The 27,670-nt window shown below is 36.7% G+C and overlaps 1 protein-coding gene across 2 annotated transcripts; it reads right to left on the bottom strand.

Moving 5' to 3' along the window:
• Positions 1 to 143: 143 nt before the first annotated feature.
• Positions 144 to 27,670, bottom strand: LOC129282207 (cytochrome P450 1A5-like). 2 transcript variants are annotated; one of them, XM_064112729.1, is made up of 10 exons: positions 27,521 to 27,670; positions 14,721 to 14,904; positions 13,283 to 13,456; positions 11,470 to 11,563; positions 8,151 to 8,309; positions 6,976 to 7,184; positions 6,199 to 6,321; positions 4,952 to 5,191; positions 4,360 to 4,458; positions 144 to 1,154 (listed from the first exon to the last, which is right to left on the bottom strand). In XM_064112729.1, exons 2-10 carry the CDS (start codon positions 14,887 to 14,889, stop codon positions 898 to 900), a joined length of 1,524 nt encoding a protein of 507 aa, XP_063968799.1. In that variant the 5' UTR covers positions 14,890 to 14,904; positions 27,521 to 27,670; the 3' UTR covers positions 144 to 897. The 2 variants fall into 2 exon arrangements, with proteins under 2 accessions (XP_063968799.1, XP_063968798.1); XM_064112728.1 differs by lacking the exon at positions 27,521 to 27,670 and adding an exon at positions 21,922 to 22,131.

Here is a 27,670-nt window from a genome sequence, read left to right as displayed (position 1 = left end):
TGATATTGGACCCATGTCTGAGGGGAGGAGTTTTATATATTTTTTATTATGCGCAGCTCTGTTTTTGTGGATTTGCTTTGAATTTCATTATTTTGACTGATTTTTTAATGATTCTGCTTCTTTCTTTCTTTTTTTGGGGGGAAGGGGGGGGGGGCTGAATAATTGGGTTTTACGTGAATTTATTTTCATTTACGTATCGCGAATAACATGGGACTCCTTTGTTATTGAGTGGATTCTAGAAGGAAGCGGCGTGAACTTATTATAATGCTATCCTATCTGAAATGACAGAGAGTCGATTTTCCCAATATAATGATTCCTCTCAATCACTACATGTATGGATTATGATATTTCAATCTGTTAAATAACATCAATCCAAACTTAACCAGTCTTAATCCAGACAGAACGTTTATGATGAAATCATACATACTATGTTACAAAGTATGTTACAGTCTTCTTGAAGGGCTGCTACAATGTGTTGCACCGTACATATCTGAATTTTAAATACAGATGAATTTTGATAATAACGTAGTATACACACAGCAAAAACTGTGGTGTCAACCGGTGTACATAGAGGACCACACCAGTTATTTTACACCGGTGTTAAATTGGTGGTGCTAGTTTTACACCTATAGGTGTTATTACAACACAAATGGTTGTTACATTTACACTCTTTGGTGTTATGTTCAATCTCTAGGGTGTTATCTTAACACCTCAGGGTGTGGTCCTCTATTAACACCAATTGGTGTCAGTTTTAACACCATAGTTTTTACAGTGCAGTATTCAGACAAACTACCAGTAGGACTAAGAACTACCATGATATTCAGGTACCCAAGTATTCATCTACAATAAAATATTCATTGTTCTCCATCAGACTTAGAGCAAGTTAAAGAACTTATATTAGTCACGCTTGTTGATCATGATCTCATAAGGCCGCAGAAGTCTCCCAGAAGCTGTCTGAGGAATCATCTTCAAGATGTCTTCGGACTCCTTTCCAGGAACCCTGCTGAAGGTATAGTTCTGCATGAACCATGTGAAAATCAGGAAGAGATCAGCCTTGGCCACGGCTTCACCGAGACAACCACGACGTCCTGCTCCAAAGGGTAGAAAGCTTGGAGGGTGATCTCGAACTGTGCCCCTTGTATCCAAGAAGTGTTCTACATCAAAATATAAGAGAGGGCATGCAGCATCAGCCTAGCTGCATCTCTCATAGGTATAAATCATATAATATTTCAAAGGGGGTTCAAAAAATTTAATTGTTTCAGGCTAGCAACCACAAAAATTGTTAATAGATTATTGTGAACAGTAAATTCATTGGCCTGTTGTCTTTTGTCCTTAGGCAGATTGTAACAATGTTTCAAATTCAATTAATATGCATCATTACAAGATTTGTAAAATTTTCATTGCATTTTTATCTTTCAACTAGATCAGGCCCTAACCATCTCTGAACTACACACGAAGATTATGTAAAGTAATTTGGAGATGGTATATCAAATCCTATATGGATAAAGTACCAAAATCTTGGGAAAGATGCTCAATACATTCCCCATTTTTAAGAAAGCCAACAGCCTCCACCTTCAGATTTCACCGTACTGCTGTATAAAAAAAGGGATAATTTTCAAGAGAGATAAATTGACTGGCCATTTTGTTTAACTGGGAGAAACTTGTAGGTACCTTTCTCGTGGGTCATAGTGCATGGGGTAGGAATTCGTAAGAAATACTGACCCTTTGGATACCCAATTTTACTCATTTCTAATCAAATCCAGTCTAACAGACAATTAATTCATATAGCCTCGTTTCTTTTCGGTTACAAAACACCGAGCACACGTCCCATCGACATTGCGTTTATTAGCTTCTTAATAACCTCAAATAGGATGAGATGTTACGTACCCCTATATGGATTTCATTTATACAGTGCGTCCCAAAAAAACTATACACTTTTGAAATGGCTGCCAAATAAAAAATATATCACTTTGGGGGGAAAGACTTATATAATTTATATGGAGAGCCAATAAAGTCAACTTTCAAATGACACCAAAAAGTTGGAAAACTATTGAACGAGCACTGGCCGCTGAAACAAAGGGTATTAAAATTAGGCTAGGCTGGAATTAGCCTTCCAGTTTCCTTCAGTTTTTTTGTTTGGTACTTGCAAAGTTGAGGGTTTTGTGATGAATTAATGATCAGTTGTGATCAGTTTGTTGTTTGAGAAAATTTCATGCGTTATTAAATTGAAATTTAATGCATGAGTGACCATGAATTGCAATTTTTGGTGCAGCATTTTGACTTTATCATGTGAAATGTGTATATGAGAGTCAGGAGAATAGGGGTAAGATAGGACTTAAGTAGGTGAAGTACGTTAATGGGATAAAGGTCAACAGAACATTTAGCAACCCCTCCCTCCATCTCTACCCCCCCCCTCCCCACTTCTCTCCTGGAATTAGCCTTACAGTTTTTTGAGTGGTTAGTCCTTTGGAACTTGCAAAGCTAAGGTGTTGTGCTAAATTAATGAGTGAGATAAGTTTTGTTTTCTTAGGCAAATTTCATGAGTTACTCAATTGAAATTTAATGCATGAGTTAACAGGAATAGTAATTTTAGTGTAGCATATTCATCTTGTGGACCTCAGCAGTGTCTTCGTGAGAGTCAGAGTAATGTGATGGTACCTATTACAAGCAAGAGGGTGAGATATGGTAAGACTTTGTTAAAAGAGCATTCCTCTTCTTTTCGTCCTTTTACAAATTAAAAGTCGTATGCACCCTCCCCTCCACCTCCATTTCCGAGCCCCCTCCCCCTCTCTCTCTATCTCTCTTTCTCACTTCCTGGATTGTAACCTATTCAAAACTTAACTGGCAGCCAAGTGACCGGTGGCTGATGGTAAGGTTTTTTTTATTGAATGATTACCAAGAAATTTACGGATTAAGATGATTTATGAAATAATTTACTGAAAACACTGAATGTTTGATCGATGACATTGCACATTGAATGAGTTGATTTACTGATGAATTGTTGACTGATAGCAAAAATTTGATGCCCCAATTCAGAATTTATAATTAAATCAACATTCTGCTCTGGACTTCACGCATACATGACAATAGCAATCAGTCTCTCAACAGGAGGGGAGGGAAGGAGAGAGGGAGAAGGGGGGTTAAATGTTCTGTTGACCCTCATTCCATCAGCCTACTTCTCCCACTTAAGTCCTATCTCACCCTCTATTCTCCCGACTCCCATGAACACATTGCTGAGATCCGCATGATAAAGTTGAAATGCTGCTCAAAAAGTGTAATTTATGTTCACTCATGCATTAATGTTCAATTTAATGATTTATGAAATTTGCTTAAAATACCAAAACTGGTCACGGTTGATCATTAATCTATCACAATGCCCTTAACTTGCAAGCTCCAAAGGATATGCCTCTCAAAAAAATGACATTAATTGGAAGGCTAATTCCAGCCCAGCCTAATTTCCATACCCTTTGTTTCAGTGGCCAGTGCTCGCTCAAGCATATATAGTTTTCCAACTTTTTGGTGTCATTTGAAAGTTGCCTTTATTGGCTTCCATAATTATGTGTAAGTGTTTTTCCCCAAAGTGCTATATATTTTACAGCCATTTCAAAACTGTATAGTTTTTTGGGGGGACGCACTGTAGACTGATTTATTACTTAGTAAAAACCTATCATACTGGGCCCATTCTTAAAGGACAAGTCCACCCCAACAATAAGTTGATTTGGATGAAAAGAGAAAAATCCAGCAAGCATAGCACTGAAAATTTCATCAAAATCGGTTGTAAAATAAGAAAGTTATGACATTTTAAAGTTTCGCTTAATTTCACAAAACAGTACTATGCACATCCTGGCTGGTATGCAAATGAGGGAACTGATGACATCACTCACTCACTATTTATTTTGTATTTTATTATATGGAATATGAAATATTCTAAAATGCATGTAATTAGTATTGAGCACATTTCCTCTATTTGGTGACATAACTCTACTTATTTCTAAAACATTCAAAGAGGAATATAGAATGCACGCCTCGAAGTTGCTCCGTGACATCAGTTTCTTTACCTGAGAAAAACCTGTCAACATGAACTCATTCTTGAGGGTTATATTTGCAAAGAGTAGCCATCTATCACACTTGCTCCTTGGAATGGTGGCAGCAGTGGGAAACACAATTGGACTCATTTCAAATTAATTCAGAGGATGAAATACACCTCTAAAAATTGTTTTCTAAAAAGGAATTTCTTGGGCGAAAGTGCATGGAGTAACTAGTTACTCTTTTTGGTGGCAGCAGTGGGATATATAATGTTGCTGATTTGTAATTATTTCAATCAAGATGAAGAACACTCATATAAGTTAACGTCTTTACCTGGGAGGAACTTGTCTGGTTGGTCCCATTCTTGAGGGTCAAAGTGCATGGAGTAGGTATTGATCATCACAACCGCACCCTTGGGGATGGAATAGCCTCCTGCAAAGTCAATCAGAGAGCAGTACATCAACAAGATAGGAATTTATTATAAAAGATTCCTTCATTTTCCTTATATTAATGTAAATATAGACCTGCAGTATCTGGGGAGCGTTTTATGAAAGGATTTATCAGACATTTTATCCGACAGTTCCCATTGTAAGAGTGCTTCTTAACCAATTAAAATCAAGGAAAAATGTCAAATCTGACAAGTGATCATGAAACGCTTCCCTGGAGAGCCTTTCATCAACATTTTGTCGTCCGACAAATTGTCAGATCTGACAACTTTTCTTGATTTTGATTGGCTGAGAAGCAAAGGTGTGTGACTGTTACTATGGGGAGTTTAAAGACTTCTTTGTCGAAAAAAAAGCATTCTCCTGGTTTCCTGTTTATTCGGGTAGGCCTACGTATAGGCCCTAGTAGACTGCGACATACATAAAGGAATGGTTCGGACTCATCAGAAGTTACTTATATCACACGATTACCAGATAATTACCCAATTTAGTATCTCGAGTAGTAGCGTGAGGCAGCGCAACGGGGGTGATACTGCTGTACCGCATTACTTCGTAGAGGGTTGCCTCCGTGAAGGGAAGTTTACCGCGGTCGTTGATGGTAGGTAGACGATCACGTCCGATGACATCATCGATCTCGGTCTGAACCTTTGCCTGGATTTCTTGGTAGGTCGCAAGCAACGCCATGGCCCAGTACAGAGTCTCAATAGTGGTCTGAGTTCCAGCTGATTATAAATGAAAAATACAGAACTATATAATGCTAAGAGAGCTTCATATGCTAAGGGTTCGTGAACGAATTGATTTTAAGATCCTCTTGCTTACTTTCCAATGTTTGATAAAATCAGCTCCAGTCTATCTTCAACAATTAATACCAGAATACTCACCTTCCCGCAACTTGCGCTCATGCAAAAAATCACTCTTAGAAGTTCCTGCCATCAACACCCAGTCTTATGGTTCCCGATCTTTTTGTTCAGCATCCCCTCAACTTTGGAACAACCTACCTCAGAGCATAAAACAAGCAGACTCCACTGACAAATTCAAATCTATGTTAAAAACTCATCTTTTCGTTAAATAGATCGTCCTTAGCATATGCTGCTTCAACTGTCTACTTTCAACTGTCAACATGTATAATTTGATTTTAGCTGAAATTTCTTGTCTTCCTATGTATTTTCCTTTAAGCGCTTAGAGACATTCTTTGTGATAAGCGCTATATAAATGATGTTAATTATTCTTATTATTATTAATGAAATAATGCGTATCATCAAACCAAGTAAGGACTACAGGCTAAACTTTCTTTATGCGTGTACTTCATTATGAGCCGAAGCGATTTTGCAGGTTGGGGTGGGTGTCATGCATAATTCCACAATTTGAGGGCCTTTTTCGTGTTTTGCACATGGTTCCTGATAAAAAGTACGGGAGGGGTCACGGAGGCTGAAGCTAACCACCAGCATGCCATTGCATGGACACTATGGATGAACCAGATTTTGTCAATGGTCCAATCGAATGCATAATTTCGTAAGACCATATTGAGGTTTGAGACAATGTTTTAAGAAAGAATAAGCCAACAATTTAATTAATTTACATATAAGCCATTAAAATTCATCACAACCATATTTAGGTATCCCTGGAGGATGCGGGTATCGGTCAGTTGATCTACAAATATGTTTTGTTATTTTGGATATTCCAGAGGCTCAAGGCGCCCACATGTATTTAGAAAAGTGTATACATATACCTCCAAAGATATCTGAAATTGTCTGGAAGATATGGGTATCTGTCATTTTATCTACATTCTCCCCTTCTTTCCTTGCATCATCCTGGGCCTTGAGAAGCAGACTGTAGAAATCATTGATGTTCTCTATTGAAAAACGACAACAACAAAATAATGAGTCATTTCTAAAAGGGTTGAGTGTTGAAAAACTTTAACAATTCCATGTTAAGAAAGGAAAGGAGTATTATTGCATACTCTGTTTCTCTTTTCTCCTCTGTTTCAGAAGCCGCGGAACGGGTTTGAAAGGGGGCGGGGGCAAGCCATGCACAAAATCATAATCAGATGGTGATTTTACGTTTTTGTACATGGTTTTGGAACCCCCTCCCCCGTTTCCGCTGCCCATGATTGTGTTTGGTGTCTTTAAACATCGACAAGATGCTTCCGACTACATCACATAAGTGTAAGCCAATTAACACGATCATTTTGAAACTCTTGGATAACTCAGAAGATCGCGACTAGACGGTCCTTTCGAGAATTGTACAATCGCCTTAATTATGCGCCATACATGACCTAGGAGGTCAATTAAGATATCCTATACGATCTGGAGACAAATGAAAGGGGGCATTATCGCGGTCATAACCCGGAGTCTTCCAAAGAAGAACAAAGAACTTTCAATGAGTTATGCATTAATCCAGGTGTGTTGCTATGATATTACTTAGATTTTGTAAGGCATTTATCAAGCCCCCACCCCAGTTTGAAATTCCATAACAAGCGGCATCCAAACCAAATAGATATATATACCTGGATCATAATTTTCCGTTGATTCGGCAATCTGTGAACGAGTGTAGGAGAAGAACCTTTCGGTGAGATACTTCATGGTCCGTGGCCCACTCGTGGGAACGTATTTGGCCCAAGTAAAGAAATCCGCTGCTAGACCCAGTCCAAACTGTTCGTTGAGCTCATCATTCAATTTCATCCAACCAGCGATGCTAGGATCGTCCAAATCATAACTGAATTCAAATTTAATTGTATTATATTTTGTCATATTATATCATATTCACATGGTGTAGAAATGGGAGGGGGGCTTGAAAACCATGACCCCTATCAATTTCACTACCATGAACAAAAAAAAGAAAAGGAATGAAAAGGAAAGGGAAAGGGTAAAATATTATAACACTTTCTTAATATTATGTAAAAATCTACCCAGAAACAATATTTTGGTATCAAAAAGGAAAAAAAATGCACGCTCGAATTGCTCTCTTGCGTCTGTTATGGCTTTTGCACCATCCGCCGTGTCTGACCCCTCAAAAGTTTCGGGCTCTATCAAGCAACTAATTTTTGAAAAGAAAAATTGCAGAAAATAAAAAGGAAAACACACACACACAAAAGACTGAAGACTGTCTGGATAAAAATGACCCATGTATGACATTATTTTTATCGATTGAACAACGGGGTAGTATAACTCTTACTTTTGCATAGAACTGTTTTATTTCCCTTTTTCTTGCCCTTCCATCCTGTCTCCGCCCTGCTTTAAAGATCGTAATATGAGTATAGTCGCCCCTGCCCCCTGTAGCGCCACCTCTCCACTGAAGAGGGATAGCTTTCATTAGACATTAAACGTCATAGGGGTTGATGTGTGTTCAAAAATTTTGCTCGCTTGCTGCTAATTATAAATTTTGCCCCATATTTCATGTCTGGCCCCCTCCAAATTTTTGGTTCATAACGCTACTGATCGATACCGCAACGCTCCCTGACAACTTTAAGCCAACAATGTAAGAAACAGCTCTCCAAGATTGTGCCATTGCTCTGGTGAGGAAGTGACCATACATATAGTAAACCGCAAAATAAAATGATATATATTTTTTTAATGTTGATCGATATTGCCAAGATAAAAAAGTGTAATTTAATTAGCATTCCACAAGGTGGTTATCAACTTCTCAACTTATAATTCGTAGTAAAATGTCATTAGTACTGACCTCTTTCCAAAACACATCTGTGCAAGTACATTGAACATGAGAAGAGTTAGCAGGACTTTTGGATCCACTGGCTTTCCTTCAGTCTTGGCAAGACTCATCTCAACCTTTGGATAGACGCTGGAGATCAGATTTTGTAGAGGTTTGCCGGTTGCAAAGTGCCTGAGAATGGGAGATGCATAAATGTTCAGGAAGGCTACACAACTTCGCTTATCATAATCGCCAGCATAGGCGGATCCAGGGGGCGAGGGGCCCGCCGCCCCCCCCCCCCTATTGCCGGAGCAAAAAAGGAAAAAAAGGGGACGAAATAAAAAAAGAAAAAGAAGGGAAAAGAGAGGAGAAAAAAGATAGGAGTAAAACCAGTGAAAAAAAAACAAGATGAAGGAAAGACTAGGAAAAAATTATTTTGATTGGTGGGTTATGTATATCTCAATATTAATTCTTAAAAAAACTTAAAATCCCCATTTCATGACAGTTTATCAAAAACTTCGGCTCAAGATTTGCGCTCGCATTAATTGTTGAAAATATATCAACTCATGCATCCTATTCATAATTACAAAAAAAAAACTTAACATGTCCAGTTTTCAGGCCATAATATTAACAGATTTCACGCTCTCATAGGCTTATCAAATTAATTAATAAGATATTAATTCAATAATTAAATTGCCCTTTTTTCAGAATGGAATATCGACAAGTTTCATCTCGCGCTAAGGAAGAGGAATAGGAAGATAGTCATCATTTTCATGTGATAACTAAATGTCTTTAGAATGTCCCGGTCCTATGTCAAAACTCAAAGCAATAATAATGAAAAATATCAGCTCTTTGTTATTAAAAGGTAAAGTGCAACCCATATCCACCTCATAATTTTCCTACAAAGTGCTTGAAATATAGAGCTTAAATTTACCCTTTTTAAAATCGGAATATCAAATATTTTAAGCTCGCGCTGCGCGCTCACTTTATTCATTTTTCAATTTAAAAAAATGCATTCAAAATGCCCAGATTCTAGGTCTAATACGCGCGCATGTTTATTCAGATAAGCAGCTTATTCTCTTTCTAAATCATTATCCAGCTTCAGATCAGAATATCAAAAAATTTCGGCTTGCGCTTTGCGCTCGCATTATTGTTGATTTACAAAACATGAATAGAGTGTCCCGTTTGTAGGTATAAATCTCGAAAAATTTTCTGCTCGCACTTCACGCTCGCATTAATTGTTTAGTTATATAGCTATCCTGTTCACGATTACAAAAAGTGCTTGGAATTTCCATTCTTTTGGTAGAATGTCCAAAATTTTCAGCTTGCGCTTTGCGCTCGCATTATTGATGTACGAAGATCTCCAATCACTTATCCTTTTCATGATTTACAAAACATAAATAGAATGTCCCGTTTTTAGGTCTAAATCTCTAATTTTCCCGCTCGTGCTTCGTGCTAGCATCAATTGTTTAGTTATCTCGTTAACGATTACAAAAAGTGCTTTGAATTTCCATTCTTTTGGTAGAAATGTCCAAAAATGTTAGCTCGCGCTTTGCGCTCGTATTATTAATGTACAAAGATCCCCAATTACTTATCCTTTTCATGATTTACAAAACATGAATAGAGTGTCCCGTTTTTAGGTCTAAATCTCGCTCACTTCAATTGTATAGTAACTAAACCTACCTATCCTGTTCACGATTACAAAAAGTGCTTGGAATTTCCATTCTTTTGGTAGAAATGTCTACAATTTTCAGCTCGCGCTTTGCGCTTGCATTAATCTATTGTTGAAATATGTAACGTCTTCATATCTAACTGCAAGCAGTCATTAACAGGTCATTTTTTGATCAGATCAAAACGTATATTGAAAATTTCTGCTGGCGCTTCGCGCTCGCAGTAATCTTTTTTGCTGTATACACATCTGTTAAGGATTATAAACATTGCCCAGAATTTCAGGACAAAATACATGAAATTAAAAAAAATTGCTTCGCGCTCGCACTATTTAAATAAGGTTGATGAGATTATAATATTTAAATTTATGTTGATTTATAAGAATAAAGCTAAGAAGTGACTATTAGGACTACTAAGAAACAAACAAAAATCAACTGATCGAGCAGCCGATCGGGGAAAATATGGCTGAAAAAAATTACCGCCCCCCCCCCCCCCTATTAGCGAAGGCTGGATCCGCCTCTGGCCGAAGTGGGGACGTGTGTTTACGGTCTTATACACTAAAATAGTTGAATTTCAGCCACATACGCGAGTATAGTACGCTATTTATAAACCGGGGACTCATAATACCGCCCTATCCCAACTTAGTTTAATCGGCCCAACAGTCCTAACATGCCTAAGGACTTTGAGCTGTTCACACTATTATACGTACAGTATGCTCAACATTGTGAAGATGATCGATGTATACCTCCATATAATGTTTACAATGCGTTCTCATGGTGGACTATGTGAACATCTGAATCACACTAAAAATTCTTAAATTTAACCGTTCGAATATAATCCACACTCTGAACCCCTTTATATGTTGAGTGTAGTGTATTCACACAATGGACTATGAAAAATACTGTTTCACACTGTTGAATGCTCAAATTTAGCAATGTGAAAACTAGATAATGCACACAGTATGGACACTTCTACGTTGTGAGTTTTCACAGTTGGTTTACAAAGTGAACTGTGAAAATCTGATCGTAATGTATTTTCTGTTCTATATGTTTGTCCTCTTTTTAATATATGTATATACATCTTATTTGTTACCATTTGATAGGCTTATCCTGTATTAAAAAAAAACTTTTTATGGAAATGTGAAAAATAAACTTTGAAGTTTGATTCACACTGTTGAATGCTCAAATTTAGAGGTGTGGAATTAATCCATACTGTGGACCCATATACAGTTTAGCGTTTACAGCTGTGTTCACAAAGCGAACTATGAGAAAATCTTATTACAATAAAAATTGTTAAAATGCTCAAGTTTAGCACTGTGAAGATGATTCATTATTGTGTCCCACACAATGAACACACTATTGGACGCGCGGTGTCATCAATCGTAGGGATGACACGACACTTCCTCATGCGACATTTACTCCAGTCTCAATATCCCAGAGAGAATAGGGTTACAGTTCGGATTGTAATAAAGTTTTTGGTTCAGAATAATGTCAACAAAATGATTAGGGTTTATTTATATAGTTTTATGTTTGGCTCAACGTGCCAATTATCCATCGGAGCAATTGTCGCCGGAAAAAATGTCATGGACCCCCAGTAGGAATATATGCATCGTTTATATTAGCTCTACGGGAAAGGCAAGAACCTGATCATACATTTAATGTAAAGTATAAAAACAAATTATTACCTGAGAGCAGTATGAGCCAACTTGCGATGAAGTTTCCAGGTCTCACTGTATGGACTGAATGCGATGTCCTTGTATCCATCCGTGAAAATGTGAACTGAAAATGAAATAACAGTATATTCAATTCAAATAGATTCCTCTAATGATTAACGGTATTTAAATATTACATCCATGCTAAAACTGTCAGTGTTCCTGATTCGCACCCCCTCGGACCATAATGCAGTAGCGTAATTATGCCCCCCCCCAAAAAAAAAGGCGCATGTCATATAATCATAAAAAATTTCATTTTGACGTAGTATTCAGAAGATAACATCATATCTTACCCTGCAGGAGCTATATATTATAGGTGTGTCCTTTTTGTGTAGGCTATTTTACATTTAGAAATTGTATTGTATTGTGTCCCTGGAAAATGTAAGACACGGAAAAAATATAGTATGTGACAGTATGTTCAAGTATGTTCACAGTATGCATACAGGATGTTTACAGTATATTCACAGTATGTTCACAGTGTATCACAGTGTGTTCACAGTATTTGCACAGCATGTTCACAGTATGTTCACAGTGTTCACAGTATGTTCACAGTGTGTTCAAAGTGTGTTCACAGTATGTTTTTACAGTATGTTCACAGTGTGCTCATATCCAGTTGGTCTAATATCTATTTTATTTTCACAGTGTGTTCACAGTATGTTCACAGTGTATTCACAGTGTGTTCAAGTATGTTCACAGTATGCAAACAAGATGTTTACAGTATATTCACAGTATGTTCACAGTGTATCACAGTGTGTTCACAGTATTTGCACAGCATGTTCACAGTATGTCCACAGTGTGTTCACAGTATTTGCACAGCATGTTCACAGTATGTTCACAGTGTGTTCACAGTATTTGCACAGCACGTTCACAGTGTTCACAGTATGTTCACAGTATTTGCACAGCATGTTCACAGTATGTTCACAGTGTGTTCACAGTATTTGCACAGCATGTTCACAGTATGTTCACAGTATGTTCACAGTGTGTTCAAAGTGTGTTCACAGTATGTTTTTACAGTATGTTCACAGTGTGCTCATATCCAGTTGGTCTAATATCTATTTTATTTTCACAGTGTGTTCACAGTGTGTTCACAGTGTATTCACAGTGTGTTCAAGTATGTTCACAGTATGCAAACAGGATGTTTACAGTATATTCACAGTATGTTCACAGTGTATCACAGTGTGTTCACAGTATTTGCACAGCATGTTCACAGTATGTTCACAGTGTGTTCACAGTATTTGCACAGCATGTTCACAGTATGTTCACAGTGTGTTCACAGTATTTGCACAGCATGTTCACAGTATGTTCACAGTGTGTTCAAAGTGTGTTCACAGTATGTTTTTACAGTATGTTCACAGTGTGCTCAAAGTGTGTTCACAGTATATGTTTACAATGTGTTAACAGAAGGCCCTTTGTTCACAGTATGTTCAGTTTAACATTGTTTACAGTATGTTGACAATGTATTCACAGTGTGTTCACAGTATGTTCACAGTGTATTCACAGTGTGTTCACAGTATGTTCACAGTGTATTCACACTGTATTCACAGTGTGTTCGCGGTATGTTCACAGTGTCTTCACAGTATGTTCACAGAGTCTTCACAGTATGTCAACAGTGTGTTAAAAGTGTGTTCACAGTATGTTTACAATGTGTTAACAGTATGTTCACAGTATATTCACAGTATATTCCTGATACCAAGATATGGGATAAAAGAAGAAAGAAGGAACGAACCACATGTATATTACGTCGGCCTAAACTGGCTGAAAGGTTTAAGTATATTAAACTGCTTACACGAATGGAAATCAGGACGATCTGCAAAGTCTACTCCCTGTTTGAGTACGGCTTCTTTGATCAAAGCTTGTCGGTTAAGAACGACCATCCATCTTTCCCCGACCTTAAGCCCGAAGATATCACCGTACTGCTTAGACCATTTCTTAAAGACCACCTCGGGAGAATCGGTCATACCTGAAAGTGGAGAAAATGCATAAAGTAATAAACACTTACCAGGGGCCGCGGAACGGTTTTGAATGGGGGAGGGGGGGGGGCTGACCATGCAACAAATCAGATGGTAATTTTTACGTTTTGGTTTCCGCGGCCCCTGCTTACAGTACTGATGTCAAGCCTACTTTCAGTGATAGACGTGTGTATATTAACCATTCAATTTCCATGGAAATGACAAACTAGCACCTTGATTGAACAAATTGGCGGGGCGAAAAAAAACAGCAGCCAAAACTAAAGAAACAATGTAAATTTATTGATTATATTTGATTAGGAAGTATTGATCCACTACTTCAAACAGACGCACAATGCGAGTACATACTTAAATTTGTTCTTGAATAAAGAAATGTTGAAATTTAACATACGGCAGGGGCTGATCTAGAGTTGTTACTTTTACGGGGTGTGAATTTGCCTTAAAAAATTGACAGGAAGAAAAAAGGGGGAATTCGCTCATAATTGGGTGAGTGAAGGCATTCTACAAGGTTCCTTGCCAATTAGTCTACTGCCAACTAGTCCACTCCCACATAGTCTAACTTCATTTAGCCTCATACCGTTCCGCCCATCAACACTTCGTCTATCAACCATTTGGTCCAATCTGATGATTGGTGATCCTCGAGGTGATCCTCGAGGTGATCCTCGTCTATGAACATTTTGTCTCATATCCAGTTGGTCTAATATCTATTTTATTTTCACTCATTTTGCCCAATTAACACTAAGTCCGATTTTAAAAGCCGAACGGTATATGAACTAAATGGCTATTGGACCAACTGGTCATTAGACGAAAATGGTGAGTGGACGAAATGGCATAGACCATTTAATAGTGGACAACCTGATGGTAGACCAAATGAGTTGTCAATTGGACGAATTGGCAGTAGACCAACTGACAATAAACCTTCTACAAGATGCACCATTACATTCTAAAATCTTACGGGGTGGCGCAGGACCCCCCCCCCCCTCCCCTTGGATCCGCGCCTGTAGGGTATTACATATTTTGAGTGGATTCCATAGAAAGGCACAATTGTGGCGGAAAAGAGACCAAGTAGATCTTTTTGCTACAATAAAGGAACCCAAATGGCACTAGAATTACGAGTTAGTATACATCAGGGAGAGTGATCTTTTTCTCTATTTTTTCCAACCAATCAGATGTTAAGATTACCGTAGCTTATTACAGTTGCCAATGAAAAAATACTAAAAATTTGATTCGTGCAATGCTCCCCAGTGTTTGACTCACTGTAGATGCTGCCGATGAAAGGTAGACCCCTGGGACCAGGTGGGAACCCCTTTGGCCTCATGATGGTCCACAGAGCCAGAGTAGCAGTGACCACTCCAAGGGTTGCTGTGATGGTCAAGGCATTCAGCTGACCAAAGCTGGACTCTCCACCTCCAAGCAAGTCAATCATGGTGAACTGTTTAATCTGAAGAGTAGAAAACAAAAAATCCAGTGAAGTACATAAGACAACGATGGTTCAAGACTACATACAACCAGTGGCGTAACAGGCGGGGGGGGGGGGGGGCAGGGGGGCAAGTTGCCCCCTGGCAGATTTCACCGAAAAAAAGGAGGGAGAAAGAAAGGGCAAGGGGAAGGAAAGGGGAAAAGGAAAGGAGGAAAAGGAAAGGGAAAAGAAAACGAAGAAAAAACTTTTTTAATGGAAAAGGAAGGAAAGCGGGAAAATGTACGAAAGAAGAACATTTGAGAAAGAACAAATCATTCTGAAATAGGCCTATGTAATGCAATAGCAAGGTGGGAAATGAATTAAAAGATGACGAAATGGCAACCAATAGCGGGAAACGAAGGTAGAGAGGGTTAGTCAAAAGCTAAATTGGAAAAGAAAAGGGACAATGAAAAAAATGATAACACGACCGGGCTGCCGATGATTGAAATTAAAGAGCGGTAAAAAAGATGGACTGCATACAACATTGTGCTATAAGCTTGCTAAATTTTATGCAAATAAGCTACCGGGGCTTTGCCCCAGACCCCACGCAGTAGGGGCTCTTCATTTATAACCTTCAAATGGCTCTATAACGCCCCCCCCCGTTCAATCACAATCAATCACTGGCATACAGGCGCGGGGGGGGGGATCTTGGTTCCACACCCAAGAAAAAATAAAATAAATTGTAGGAGACAACGTATAATGAAATGAATGGAAACAATGAAATGCGTTATTTGCTGAATATAATGGAAAAAGCTATCACATAATTAGAATTTAATTTCAATTGGCAATTTTTTTTCCAGCTCGCTTTGCATGCTGGCGACTTTTTTTTTTACAAATTTTCCCACATTGCTATGTTTTGCCCCTTATGAATATTTGGTTCATTATGCAACCGGGTTGAATAAAATGTGTTGTGTAAAAGCTATATTCTGTATATGACCGCGATTTGATTAAAATAGCGGCAATCTGTGAGGTTTAAATGGCTTTGATATCAAGAAGTTCCGGGAGCTCCGCCCGGACCCCAACCGCACAGCACTGCGTATGGAAGGGTTGGGCCATGGCCCCCAAAAGTTCTACAAACAAGAATAATAAAAAAAAGAGGAAAGAAAAGCAAAGGAAAAGTGTAGGATATGATTTTATTTACTGAATATAATGTAAAAAATAGCTCAAAGTTAGATTCTCATGAAAAGGTGATTTTTTTTCTCGCTCGCTTCGCTCGCTCGGGACTTATATAAAGCAGCTTTTTAGCACATGTGCTATACTGCTCCCCTGTTTTTTCTTTCTTCTTTTTTTACTCTTCACGCTACTTCCACAAAGAATCCTGTTCACAGTGGCGTACAGACCACAAAAAAGGAATCTAAAGAGAGAAGAGTGAAATATATTATTTTCTGGATATCATGTCAAAATCTATCACAAAATTGGATTTTTGTATAAAAAGGTCCAAATTTTTGCTCGCTCGCTCGCAACTGTTTTTAAAAATAAATTCTGCCCGATACGCAATATCTGGCCTTCTCAAAATAGTTGCCTCATTACACCATTACGCCTGTTCATACCATGATATGACCGGGAAATTTTTGGATCTTACCCCCCCCCCCTGGCCACCGACCCCTGTTATGCCGCTGCATACAACTGGGGGCGTCACCATGATATTTTCATGTTGTGTGTGTGTGTGTAGGGGGGAGGCAAGACGACCTATCATTCAGTTACGTCATATTTTGTTGTTTTATTTGATCAATTGGATTATGGAGCACGGTACAGAGGAGCGTTTCATGAAAAGGACTTATCAGACGTTATATCCATAGAGCTACTACAGCTATAGAGCTACTACGTTATATCCATAGAGCTACTACATCCATAGAGCTACTAGAGCTACTACAGCCATAGAGCTACTACAGCTACAGCTCTATGTTATATCCGACAAGTCCCGTTTTATCTGACAGTTTATACCATAAAGTGACGATGCTACTCAGTGATCGAAATCAAGGAAAGTTGTCAGATCTAATCTGACAAACTGTCGGACAAAAAAAATGTTATAGTATAGGATAGTATAGTATTCATTTTCCGTATTAAAAAAATGTAAAACGGGTGGATAGTTCAATTTAGTCGACATGACAATACTGTACTTCCATGGGGTCCATATACAATAAAAAGTAAACATATAAGCATAACATATACGGTCAATCAAACAAAATAACAAAAGTTATATGATGTATCATGTTACTGATAGGAAAAGCATAAAATTAAATAGTTTGGCCAGAATTTATACGAAATACTTAATAAAATGAATGAATTGAATGAATTAGGCTGCTATCATATTGTTGAAAAAAGTTTTCGCAAGGAGCAAGGAATAATAAATGAATATAAATGAAACTGCAATGATTGTAAACTGTCATATAACACGTATACAATTTAAGAGGACAACTAAAAGAGCGTAAAAATATTGAAGGGAATTCAGAATAAAAATCCACATTGCATTGAGACAACGTCGGAATAAATATATAAAAACATGTATATATACACTGACTTGATTCACATAAGAAGTAAGAAATAAAAAGTAAAAAATAAAAAGGAGAATACACTTTGTGGAACTAGTCAGTCGATGAAATGCTTCCCAGATCCCCCCCCCCCTCTCTCTCTCCCCTCTCTCCCCCTCTGTATCTATCTACCTATCTCTCTCTATCTATCTACCCTCGATATCTCGTGTCTTTTTCAACTCTTTACCCCTAATTTTTCATTTCTTAAAAAAATAAGGGCGGACGTCGTCCCTCCCTCTTTGTTGCCTCCTTTGCGTGTAGACCTGACATTGGACAGCAGTGCTTGATTAAAGTCATTTTTTACCAAAATTTATTTTTGTACATGATTTTGAACATGATACATGGTAATTTTGTCAGGATAGTCCCAGTTTTATACAAAATGATACAATGTCAGAAACAAATCCTATCTCCAGGGCAATTCCATAAAATGATAAACCTTTTTGTACGTCCGACCCCCACTTTTCTCAAGTTTTACTACACTTTTTAAACTGACCAAGTCATAGTCCTTTGAGAATATTAAATACTTTCTTAAGAACCAGAAATCTGAGACAGAAAATTTCATGAAGGTCCCTCGTACATTTAAGGGGTCGGACGTACATATTTTCCCATATTCTATGGAGTTGCCCTCCATTTTTAAAAGTTTTTTTTAAAGATTGATTTGATAATTTAGCCCCATAAATTTAACCTAATTTCCTTTATTTGCTGGCTGATATCAATCTTTTATCACACCAAATTTAACGTAATTCTAATTTATAATTACGCCGCTGCGTAATGATATTCCAAAAGAAAATATACTCAAATCGACAATGTATAGAAAAGAATCTCAAAATAACATTGAATCGTTTAAAAGGGATCTTGCTATTGAAGAATGGTTGGATGTATTTCATGAGTCTAATTCAAACATTGCATACACAAATTTTAACAATAAATTGCAGACATTTTACGAGAAAAATTTTCCTCTGATACCACTGGTCAAAAGAAAGAAGGCAAAAATGCCATGGATTTCTAAAGCAATTTTAAGATCCATACGTACCCGTAATAAACTTTACAAGGCATTTTTAAAGAACCCTTCTATTCAAAACAAAAATAAATACAAAACTTATAGAAATAGACTAACCAATACAATTCGAGCTTCTCGCAAATTATTTTATTCCGAGAAGCTTTACAAAGTCAAATCAAACATGAAAGCAACATGGGAGATTATAAATGATTTGATTGGCAAGAAACCCAAAATATTACCCAAAGATAATTTCACAGCTCATGATGTTGCGATAAATTCAGAAGATGTAGCTGATACCTTTAATTCCTTTTTTGTTAACTTAGGACCCTCATTGGCAAACAAACTTGACAGAACTGATGAAAATTTTGGAAAATTTCTTCCCACACCCATTAACTCTTCTTTATTCTTTAACCCAACAAATGTTCAGGAATTAATTGAAATAACAAAAAATCTCAAATCAAGCAAATCACAGGGAATTGATAGAATTAGTACTTTCCTTCTTAAGGAGATCATACACTATATTGCCTCTCCTTTGTGTCATATTTTTAATATGTCGATTAGCACCGGAATATGTCCTGATTCCCTAAAAATTGCAAAGGTAAATCCTGTTTTAAAAAAAGACAATCCGCATGAAATAACAAATTACAGGCCTATTTCTATTCTTCCCAGCATTTCCAAAATATTAGAGAAGATTATTTACAATAGACTTTATAAGTTTCTAGATACTTTTCATTTTCTAAATTCTAACCAATATGGATTCAGGAAAGGACATTCGACTGATCAGGCGTTAATACAAATATACGATAAAATTACAAATGCAGTGGCAAAAAAAGAACATATAATAGGCGTATTCATGGACTTAAGCAAAGCCTTTGACACTCTTGACCACCAGATATTACTTTAAAAACTTGAAAATTTTGGAATTCGCGGAATTACACTATCTTGGTTTAAGAGTTATTTGTCCAATAGAAAACAATATGTAATTCACAATAATATTCCTTCTGATTTTCAGTTAATACAATGCGGAGTTCCACAAGGATCAATCCTAGGCCCCTTGCTTTTTTTAATATATATCAATGATTTGACTTCTGTAACACCTTTATTATCATATGTATTATTTGCAGATGACACCAACTTTTTTGTTCACATAATAGCTTAGAAACTTTAGTAGATATAATTAACCGTGAATTACCAAAACTATCTTTGTGGTTTAAGTGTAATAAGCTTTCACTCAATATAGATAAAACAAACTTTATATATTTCAAGCATACACACTCACATGATAACGAATTTCCTTACAATATAAACATAGACAATACTCCTCTCAAAAAGAAAAGAGAAACAAAGTTTTTAGGTGTCACAATAGATGAAAATTTAAATTGGAATGAACATGTACGTTGTATAACTACTAGTATTTCTAGAAACGTTGGTATACTTTACAAAATGAAAAACATAATTCCACATACAACTCTTGTCATACTCTACAATTCATTAATATTGCCTTATATATCATATTGCAACATAGTTTGGGCAACATGTGCAAAAACAAAAATTAATACAATATACTTATTACAGAAAAAAGCAATTCGAATCTGTACTGATTCCCAATATTTATCACACACAAATCCATTATTCCATAAACTAAAGACTCTAATAGTATTTGACATAAATACTCTTCAAAGTTTACTACTTATGTTTAAGTACGTAAATAACATGCTCCCACCTTCATTCCACAATTTTTATACTCTGAATACATCTATTCATTCTTACCCTACCCGTAACTCTTCAAATTTCCATTTAATCAACCCTAAATTGCTTATTGCGCAGAGATCCATAAGACACCATGGTCCAGATTTGTGGAACTCTCTACCAGAGCCTGTAAAACAATCTTCGTCTCTTCACTCATTTAAGGCAAACGTTAAATCTATGTTATTATCAGAATTTTTGAAGTAAAATTTCTGTGTCGTATCCTTTTTATCGTGAATTTATTCCTCCTTCGATTTAGTCATTACCAATATCTCCATCATGACCACCATCATCTCCATGGCCTTCATCATCATCATCATCGTCATCAACATCATCATATCACCGTCACCCTCAGCTTTATCATCTTCATCTTCATACTATACTATTGCATGAATTCATGTTTCGTATTTGAAAATGTATGCCCATTCTGCTTTATAAATGTATTAATTAATTCGATTAGTATAAGTTTGGGATTGTCATTTTTTTCAAGCAATCTGCTTATGATGACAATCCTTCTCCTGCAAATTGTGAATATCATATAGTTAAAGGAGAATGAAACTCTTGGAGCAAGTTAGCTTTTGTGAAAGCAGAAAAATCAAAGAATAAGATCAACAAAAGTTTGAGTAAAATAGGACTAGCAATAGAAGAGTTATGAGCATTTGAATGTCGAGATCACTAATGCTATGGAGATCCTCCCATTGGCAATGCGACCAAGATCTATGATGTCACAGATGAACAACTCTCCCCTTTTGGACACTGAAAATATACCCCAAAACATCTCTTTTTGCTCATTCTAATCATATGACAAACGATTCATCAATGATATAATGTTGTGAAACCTCTGTACTCGTCCTCTCATAAAGAGAACACCTCACCTTGTGATAGACTCTATAAAAGTGAGAATATAAGTGAAATAAGTACTAAAGTAATGAGGGAGTTGTACGTGTGTGACATCACAGATCTTGGTCGCATTGCCAATGGGAGGATCTACATGGCATTAGTGATCTCAATATTCAAATGCTCATAACTTTCTTATTATTCATTCAATCTTCCTCAAACTTTCAACAATATGTTTCTTTGATTTTTCTCTTTGATATGGATTCAGCTGGTTTCAAGGGTTTCATTCTCCTTTAATCATTTTTGTTTGAAATTATCTTTTTAATACTCTTTATTTATGATTCATGCCAAAAATACTAGCATATTATGTTTATTATGTTATGAAAAATGTATTATACGAATGTTATGGATGCAGAAGAAAACAATAAATCAAATCAAATAAAAAAAGATGTTGAATGCCCCATCTATAGCTCCGCAGTGGCATTAACAGGATTGTTTTAACATGCGCGGGGGGAGTACAATTTTGGGGCAGAGGCGCATTAACTATACATTTTTTTCTTCAGTTTAGTATGGTGGGGCAAATGTAGCTCCGAGAAACCTAATCAACGACTCTTCTTACAAGTCTGCCAGAACAGACTCATATTTGAGACTAGACGCAAACACTCTCGGTCTTTGTTCCTTGTAGAGCCAGCCAGAGTACATAGTGAACCTAGTCTTACTTCTTCAGACTCTGCATTATGCACTATGCGAATTGATAAAACTAGGGGTCTGTGCCTGCAGACTACCTCCTTACTGCTTAGTCATACTCCGAAGACAAGATACAAACAACAGAACAATTGCGTACATTTACAAAGTAAAGTGTTTTATATATATATATATAAATACCTTATCTAAATACTATAGTAGACAAAAAGTTCGCCTGCCTTTGTTGACTTTGACCTCATATCTCAGAATTGCATATAAAGATTGATTCCTGTGTTAATATACATGCATTTCCTGTTTGCCATACGTTATCCCAATTGTCACATGCATGTTAGTAATGGAGAAAGACCAATATTGTCGCCTCATATCAAAGACCGGGACCTTCCAATATGCAACACGATCTTAACAATTTCTTATAGCTTTGTATTATGTTTGTCCTAAAGTGACTTCATGGGCGGATCCGGCTTTCGCCAATAAGGGGGGGGGGCAATTTTTTTTTGCAGGATTTTCTGCATGTATAGGAATAATATACAGAAACAAATTTACAATGTGTGAGACATAATCATAAGAAAGCATAACGTATATAAACAAGTGACAATCTTATATATAGTGACTGGAGAAAGACATAGATACAATATAGAAAAAAAAACTTAATGAGTAAAATGCAGAGGCAAACTAAATAAGCAAATAAATGCTTGAAGCATAGCAGCCAATATATCCCCCAATCACCAATATATCCCCCAATCGGCCGCTGAAAGTCGATTTTTTTTTTTGGTTCTTTGAAGGGGTAGTCCTAACAGTCACTTGTTAAGTATATTCTAAAAAAACAGCATAATCTAATAAGCACTATTTAAAGAGTGCGAGCGCGAAGCGCGAGCTAATTTCTTTTTAAATTTCATGTATTTTGTCCTGAAAATTGAATATTTTGGGCAATGTTTGTGATCCTTAACAAGATGCGTATAATATGTAACTATATAATTACTGCGAGCGCAAAGTGCGAGAAGAAACTTTTAACATACGTTCAGGCCTGATCGAAAAGGGACTTGTTAAGGACCGTTTGCAGTTAGCCATGAATATGGCAATAATCAAATAATGCGAGCGCGAAGCGCAAGCTGAAAAATTTCGACATTCCGACCTAAATATGGACATTCTTAGCACTTTTTGTAATCATGAACAGGATAGGTATATAACTAAACAATGCAAGCGCGAAGCGCGAGCTGAAAAAAAGATTTAGACCTATTCATGTTTTGTAAATCACGAAAAGATGGGTAATTGGGTATGTTCCTACATAAATAATGCGAGCGCGAAGCGCGATCATAAAATTTGTGATATTCTGATCTGAAACTGGATAATTTAAGCATGTTTTAAACAAAAAACAAGCTGTGTATCTCAATTATCATGCGTGCGCGTGTTTTAGATGTAGACCTAAAATCTTAGCATTCTAAACACATTTTTTATCATGAAAATCAATAAAGCGAGCGCAAAGCGTGAGCTGAAAATATTTGATATTCCTATCTGATAAAGCCTCAATTTAAGCTCTGCGTAGGAAAATTGTGAAATGGATATGGATTGCACTAAACGATGCGAGCGCGAAGAACGAGCTGATATTTTCATTATTATTATTTGACCTGGGAACGGGACATTCTAAGGACATTTTATAATCATATGAAAATGATGATCTTCCTATTCCTCTTCCTAATCGCGAGATAAAACTTATTCCTTTCTGAAAACAGATACAATTTAATTATTAGGAATTCATGAAAATGTTATTATCTTATTTATTAATCTAATAAGCCTAATGAAAGCGCGAAATTTGTTAAGGCCTGAAAACTGAAGTACTTTTGTAAGTATGAATAGGATGCATGGGTTAATATATTTTTAACAATAAATGCGAGCGCAAATCGCGAGCCAAAATTTTTAATAAACTGTCATGAAAAGGGGATTTTAAGTATAGTATATTATAAAATTCCTCATAAATAAAAATGCGAGCGCGCAGCGCGAGTTGAAAATGTTGATACTCAGACAATAAAACGGACATTTTGGAGAGCACTTTTTGAAAATCAGTTTGTAAATGAAACAAAATAATGAAAGATCGATGTCCGAGCTGAAATATGTTTTGTATATTGGCTTCAAAACTTTTTTTCGTTCAATCTTTATTGATCATAGACTTCAAAACTTTATATTTTAAGCTCCATATCAGCCTTTTGAGCAAGGTATGTATCTCACCGAAAATTTTACATGTCTATAGTGACATTTAAGATTTTTTTTCCAAGTCTTCCCCTTATCTTATTTCATTCATTCGTCTTTCTCCTCCTTTTTCCTCTTCATTTCCCTCTCTTTTCCCTTCTTTTTCTTTTTTTTCTTTCCTTTTTTTTCGCCAATAGGGGGGGGGGGGGTAGGGCCCCTCATTCCCTGGATCTGCCTATGATAACATCAAATAATATGGGATAAAACCTTTTTTCATATCAATCACTGATGATTTGATATTTTCTTTTCGGGGGCGGTGGGGGGAGGGTAGAATTCAATCAAACAATATTGAACAAAAGTTCAGTTCAAGCGGTTTTTTCTCATGTCAAATGAACAGTTAATGGTTATGAATATAACATAAAATGGTACATAAAGCTAGAGGCAAATTGGAAATAAATCTTGGATACATATATATTATCAATAGCTTGATTACACATGGTATAGAAAACATGAGAAATGAGGCACTAAAAGTAAATTGGCGTCCGGGAGTGGCGTATCTTGGAGGTGGAACACTCCCTGGTCACCACTCTCAGTAGGCATCAAAATGAATTATAAAAATGGCGTAAAAAAAGGAAAACCTAAAAAAAACTTGATCGGACGAACGACAAAGATACAGTGCGAGTAAATATGAAACTATTGTCGCAATATCTTAATGTATAAGTATAAAATAATTTGAAGAAATATAAGCGCGTAGAAAACCAAACAAGTGGAATGCCTCTGGCCGTCTCACCTGCATCACGCGATTCAATATAGCAGCAGTGCTGATTTTGAAAACTACTATAACTCGCACAAGATGTTCAGTGATACTTGGTTACTCTTATTTCCACGTTTTATGAACTAGACCAATACACTTATAGAGATATGATGGCGATTCAACAAATACCCCCAACGTGGCCAAAGTTCTTTGACCTTACATGACCTTTGACCTTGATCATGTGACCTGAAACTCGCACAGGATGTTCAGTAATACTTGATTACTATTATGTCCAAGTTTTATGAACTAGACCAACACACTTTCAAATTTATGGCTGTAATTCAACAAATACCCCAATTTGGCCGAAGTTCATTGACCCTAAATGACCTTTGACCTTGATCATGTGACCTGAAACTTGCACAGGATGTTCAGTAATACTTGATTACTATTATGTCCAAGTTTCATGAATCAGATCCATAAACTTTCAAAGTTATGATGGTAATTCAACAGATACCCCCAATTCGGCCAAAGTTCATTGACCCTAAATGACCTTTGACCTTGGTCATGTGATGTGAAACTCAAGCAGGATGTTCAGTGATACTTGATTAACCTTATGTATAAGTTTCATGAACTAGGTCCATATATTTTCTAAGTTATGATGAAATTTCAAAAACTTAACCTTAGGTTAAGATTTTGATGTTGATTCCCCCAACATGGTCTAAGTTCATTGACCCTAAATGACCTTTGACCTTGGTCATGTGACATGAAACTCAGGCAGGATGTTCAGTAATACTTGATTAACCTTATGGCCAAGTTTCATGAACTAGGTCCATATACATTCTAAGTTATGCTGTCATTTCAAAAACTTAACCTCAGGTTAAGATTTGGTGTTGACGCCGCCGCCGCCGCCGCCGTCGCCGTCGCCGCCGCCGCCGCCGTCTCCGTCGGAAAAGCGGCGCCTATAGTCTCACTCTGCTATGCAGGTGAGACAAAAACAAAACAAAAAGAGTGGAGTGTAGGAATTGCATAAAGAGAGGATAACATAAAGTATCTAAGAAATGAGTGAGAAAAGGAAGGGGGAAACTAAAAGAAGGAAAGAAGAAAGCAGTAAAGACGGAAGAACAGAAAAGAGGGACACTAAAAGTTGGTGAAGGAGAGGGGATCATGATATAGGGGGTGGTCGGAAAGAAGCACAACGACAGACCCCAAAATACAAATAAGAAGCAAGAATTAAAAAAAAAAAAAGAGAAAGAAAAATCAGATGGTAAACATCACCTATAAGCTGACTTTATAAATGCTACATTCCAATGTTCAATTTAAAGAAAGAATAAAATAGTGCATGCAGGCAGTTATTACCTTTGATTTCCTCTGAAAGTAATTGCAGAATGTCCTTAATCTTCCCTAGATCGACAGATCACATCCACGGGTTAGATCAGGCTTGACTCAAGTGAAACGTTTGAACATAAAGCAGCACACAGCCAAAAACTCAGACCCGCGCTTTGTTTACTTATTCCTACTTATAAATGTAAATCGTAAGAACATGAGGACTGTCAAAGTCCATGGCAGTTTATATTGGGTATTTCAAGAAAAGGAAAATGATTTTGTGTATGTCAAATGAGAGAATTTTGATAAGTTTTTCTTCCATTTTAGGTATTGTATTGAAAATCACCTAACAGGCAATGCGATGGCGAAGCGCGAGCAAAAATTTTATATAGTGACATGAAAGATTCTTTTCATTTTCCAAGTCTTCCCCTCATCTTATTTATTCACTCGTCTTCCTCCTCCTCTATTTTCTCCTCTCTTTTTTCCCCTCTTTTTTTCTTTTTTTTCTTTTTTTTTTGCTCCGCCAATAGGGGGGAGGGGGGGGGGGGGCCCTCGGCCCTCCTGGATCCACCTATGTAACATATACGGTAAATCAAACAAAATAACAAAATCTATATGATGCATCATGTTACTGATAGGAAGATCATAAAATTCAATAGTTTGGCCAGAATTTATACGATATACTTAATAAAATGAATGAATTGAATGAATTAGGCTGCTATCATATTGTTGAAAAAAAGTTTTCGCAAGGAGCAAGGAATAATAAAAGAATATACAATGAATAAAAATGAATCTGCAATGATTGTAAACTGTCATATAACACGTATACAATTTAAGAGGACAACTAAAAGAGCGTAAAAATATTGAATGGAATTCAGAATAAAAATACACATTGCATTGAGACAACGTCGGAATAAATATATACAAACATGTACACTCAGCAAAAAAAGTTCTTGGACACTTAAAAAAGTTAAATATTCCATATAGATATTTGATTAAAGGCAAATTATTGTATGTCAACATGACTAGACAATATTCCTCTTCCAGTATGACATGACATTTTCATGTGAACAGTCATGCATGAGTGGTTAAATGCTTTAAACAATAGCTCATCTATAGCTCCGCAGTGGCATTAACAGGATTTTTTTTTAAACATGCGGGGGTACAATTTGGGGGCAGAGGCGCATTAACTATACATTTTTTCTTCAGTTTAGTATGGTGGGGGCAAATGTAGCTTCGAAAACCTAATCAACGACTCTTCTTACTAGTCTACCAGAACATACTCATATTTGAGACTAGACGCAAACACTCTCGGTCTTTTTTCTTGGTAGAGCCAGCCATAGTACATAGTAAACCTAGTCTCACTTTTTCAGACTCTGCATTATGCATCATGCAAATTGATAAAACCAAAGGTCTGTGAATGCAGACTACATCCTTACTGCTTAGTCATACTCCGAAGACAAGACACAAACAATTGCGTACATTTACAAAGTAAAGTGTTTTTTTTAATATAAATACCTTATCTAAATACTAGACGAAAGTTCGTCTGCCTTTGTTGACTTTGACTTCACATCTCAGAATTGCATACAAAGATTGATTCCTGTGTTAATGTACGTGCATTTTCTGTATGCCATACGTTATCCCAATTGTAACATGCACGGTAGTAAT

Source organism: Lytechinus pictus, chromosome 18, assembly GCF_037042905.1.
Source record: "Lytechinus pictus isolate F3 Inbred chromosome 18, Lp3.0, whole genome shotgun sequence".
Lineage (NCBI taxonomy): Eukaryota > Metazoa > Echinodermata > Echinoidea > Temnopleuroida > Toxopneustidae > Lytechinus > Lytechinus pictus.
The sequence above is the reverse complement of the archived record's forward strand: the minus strand, read 5'-3'. Positions and strand labels throughout refer to the sequence as shown.

Excerpts from the sequence above, each read along its gene's own strand:
- LOC129282207 (XM_064112729.1), bottom strand. The coding sequence starts at position 14,889 with ATGATTGACTTGCTTGGAGGTGGAGAGTCCAGCTTTGGTCAGCTGAAT. Across the intron at positions 13,457-14,720 it reads TTTCATCGGCAGCATCTACA|GTATGACCGATTCTCCCGAG; the intron begins GTGAGTCAAACA and ends CTCCACTTTCAG. Across the intron at positions 5,192-6,198 it reads AATTTCAGATATCTTTGGAG|CTGGAACTCAGACCACTATT; the intron begins GTATATGTATAC and ends ATTTATAATCAG.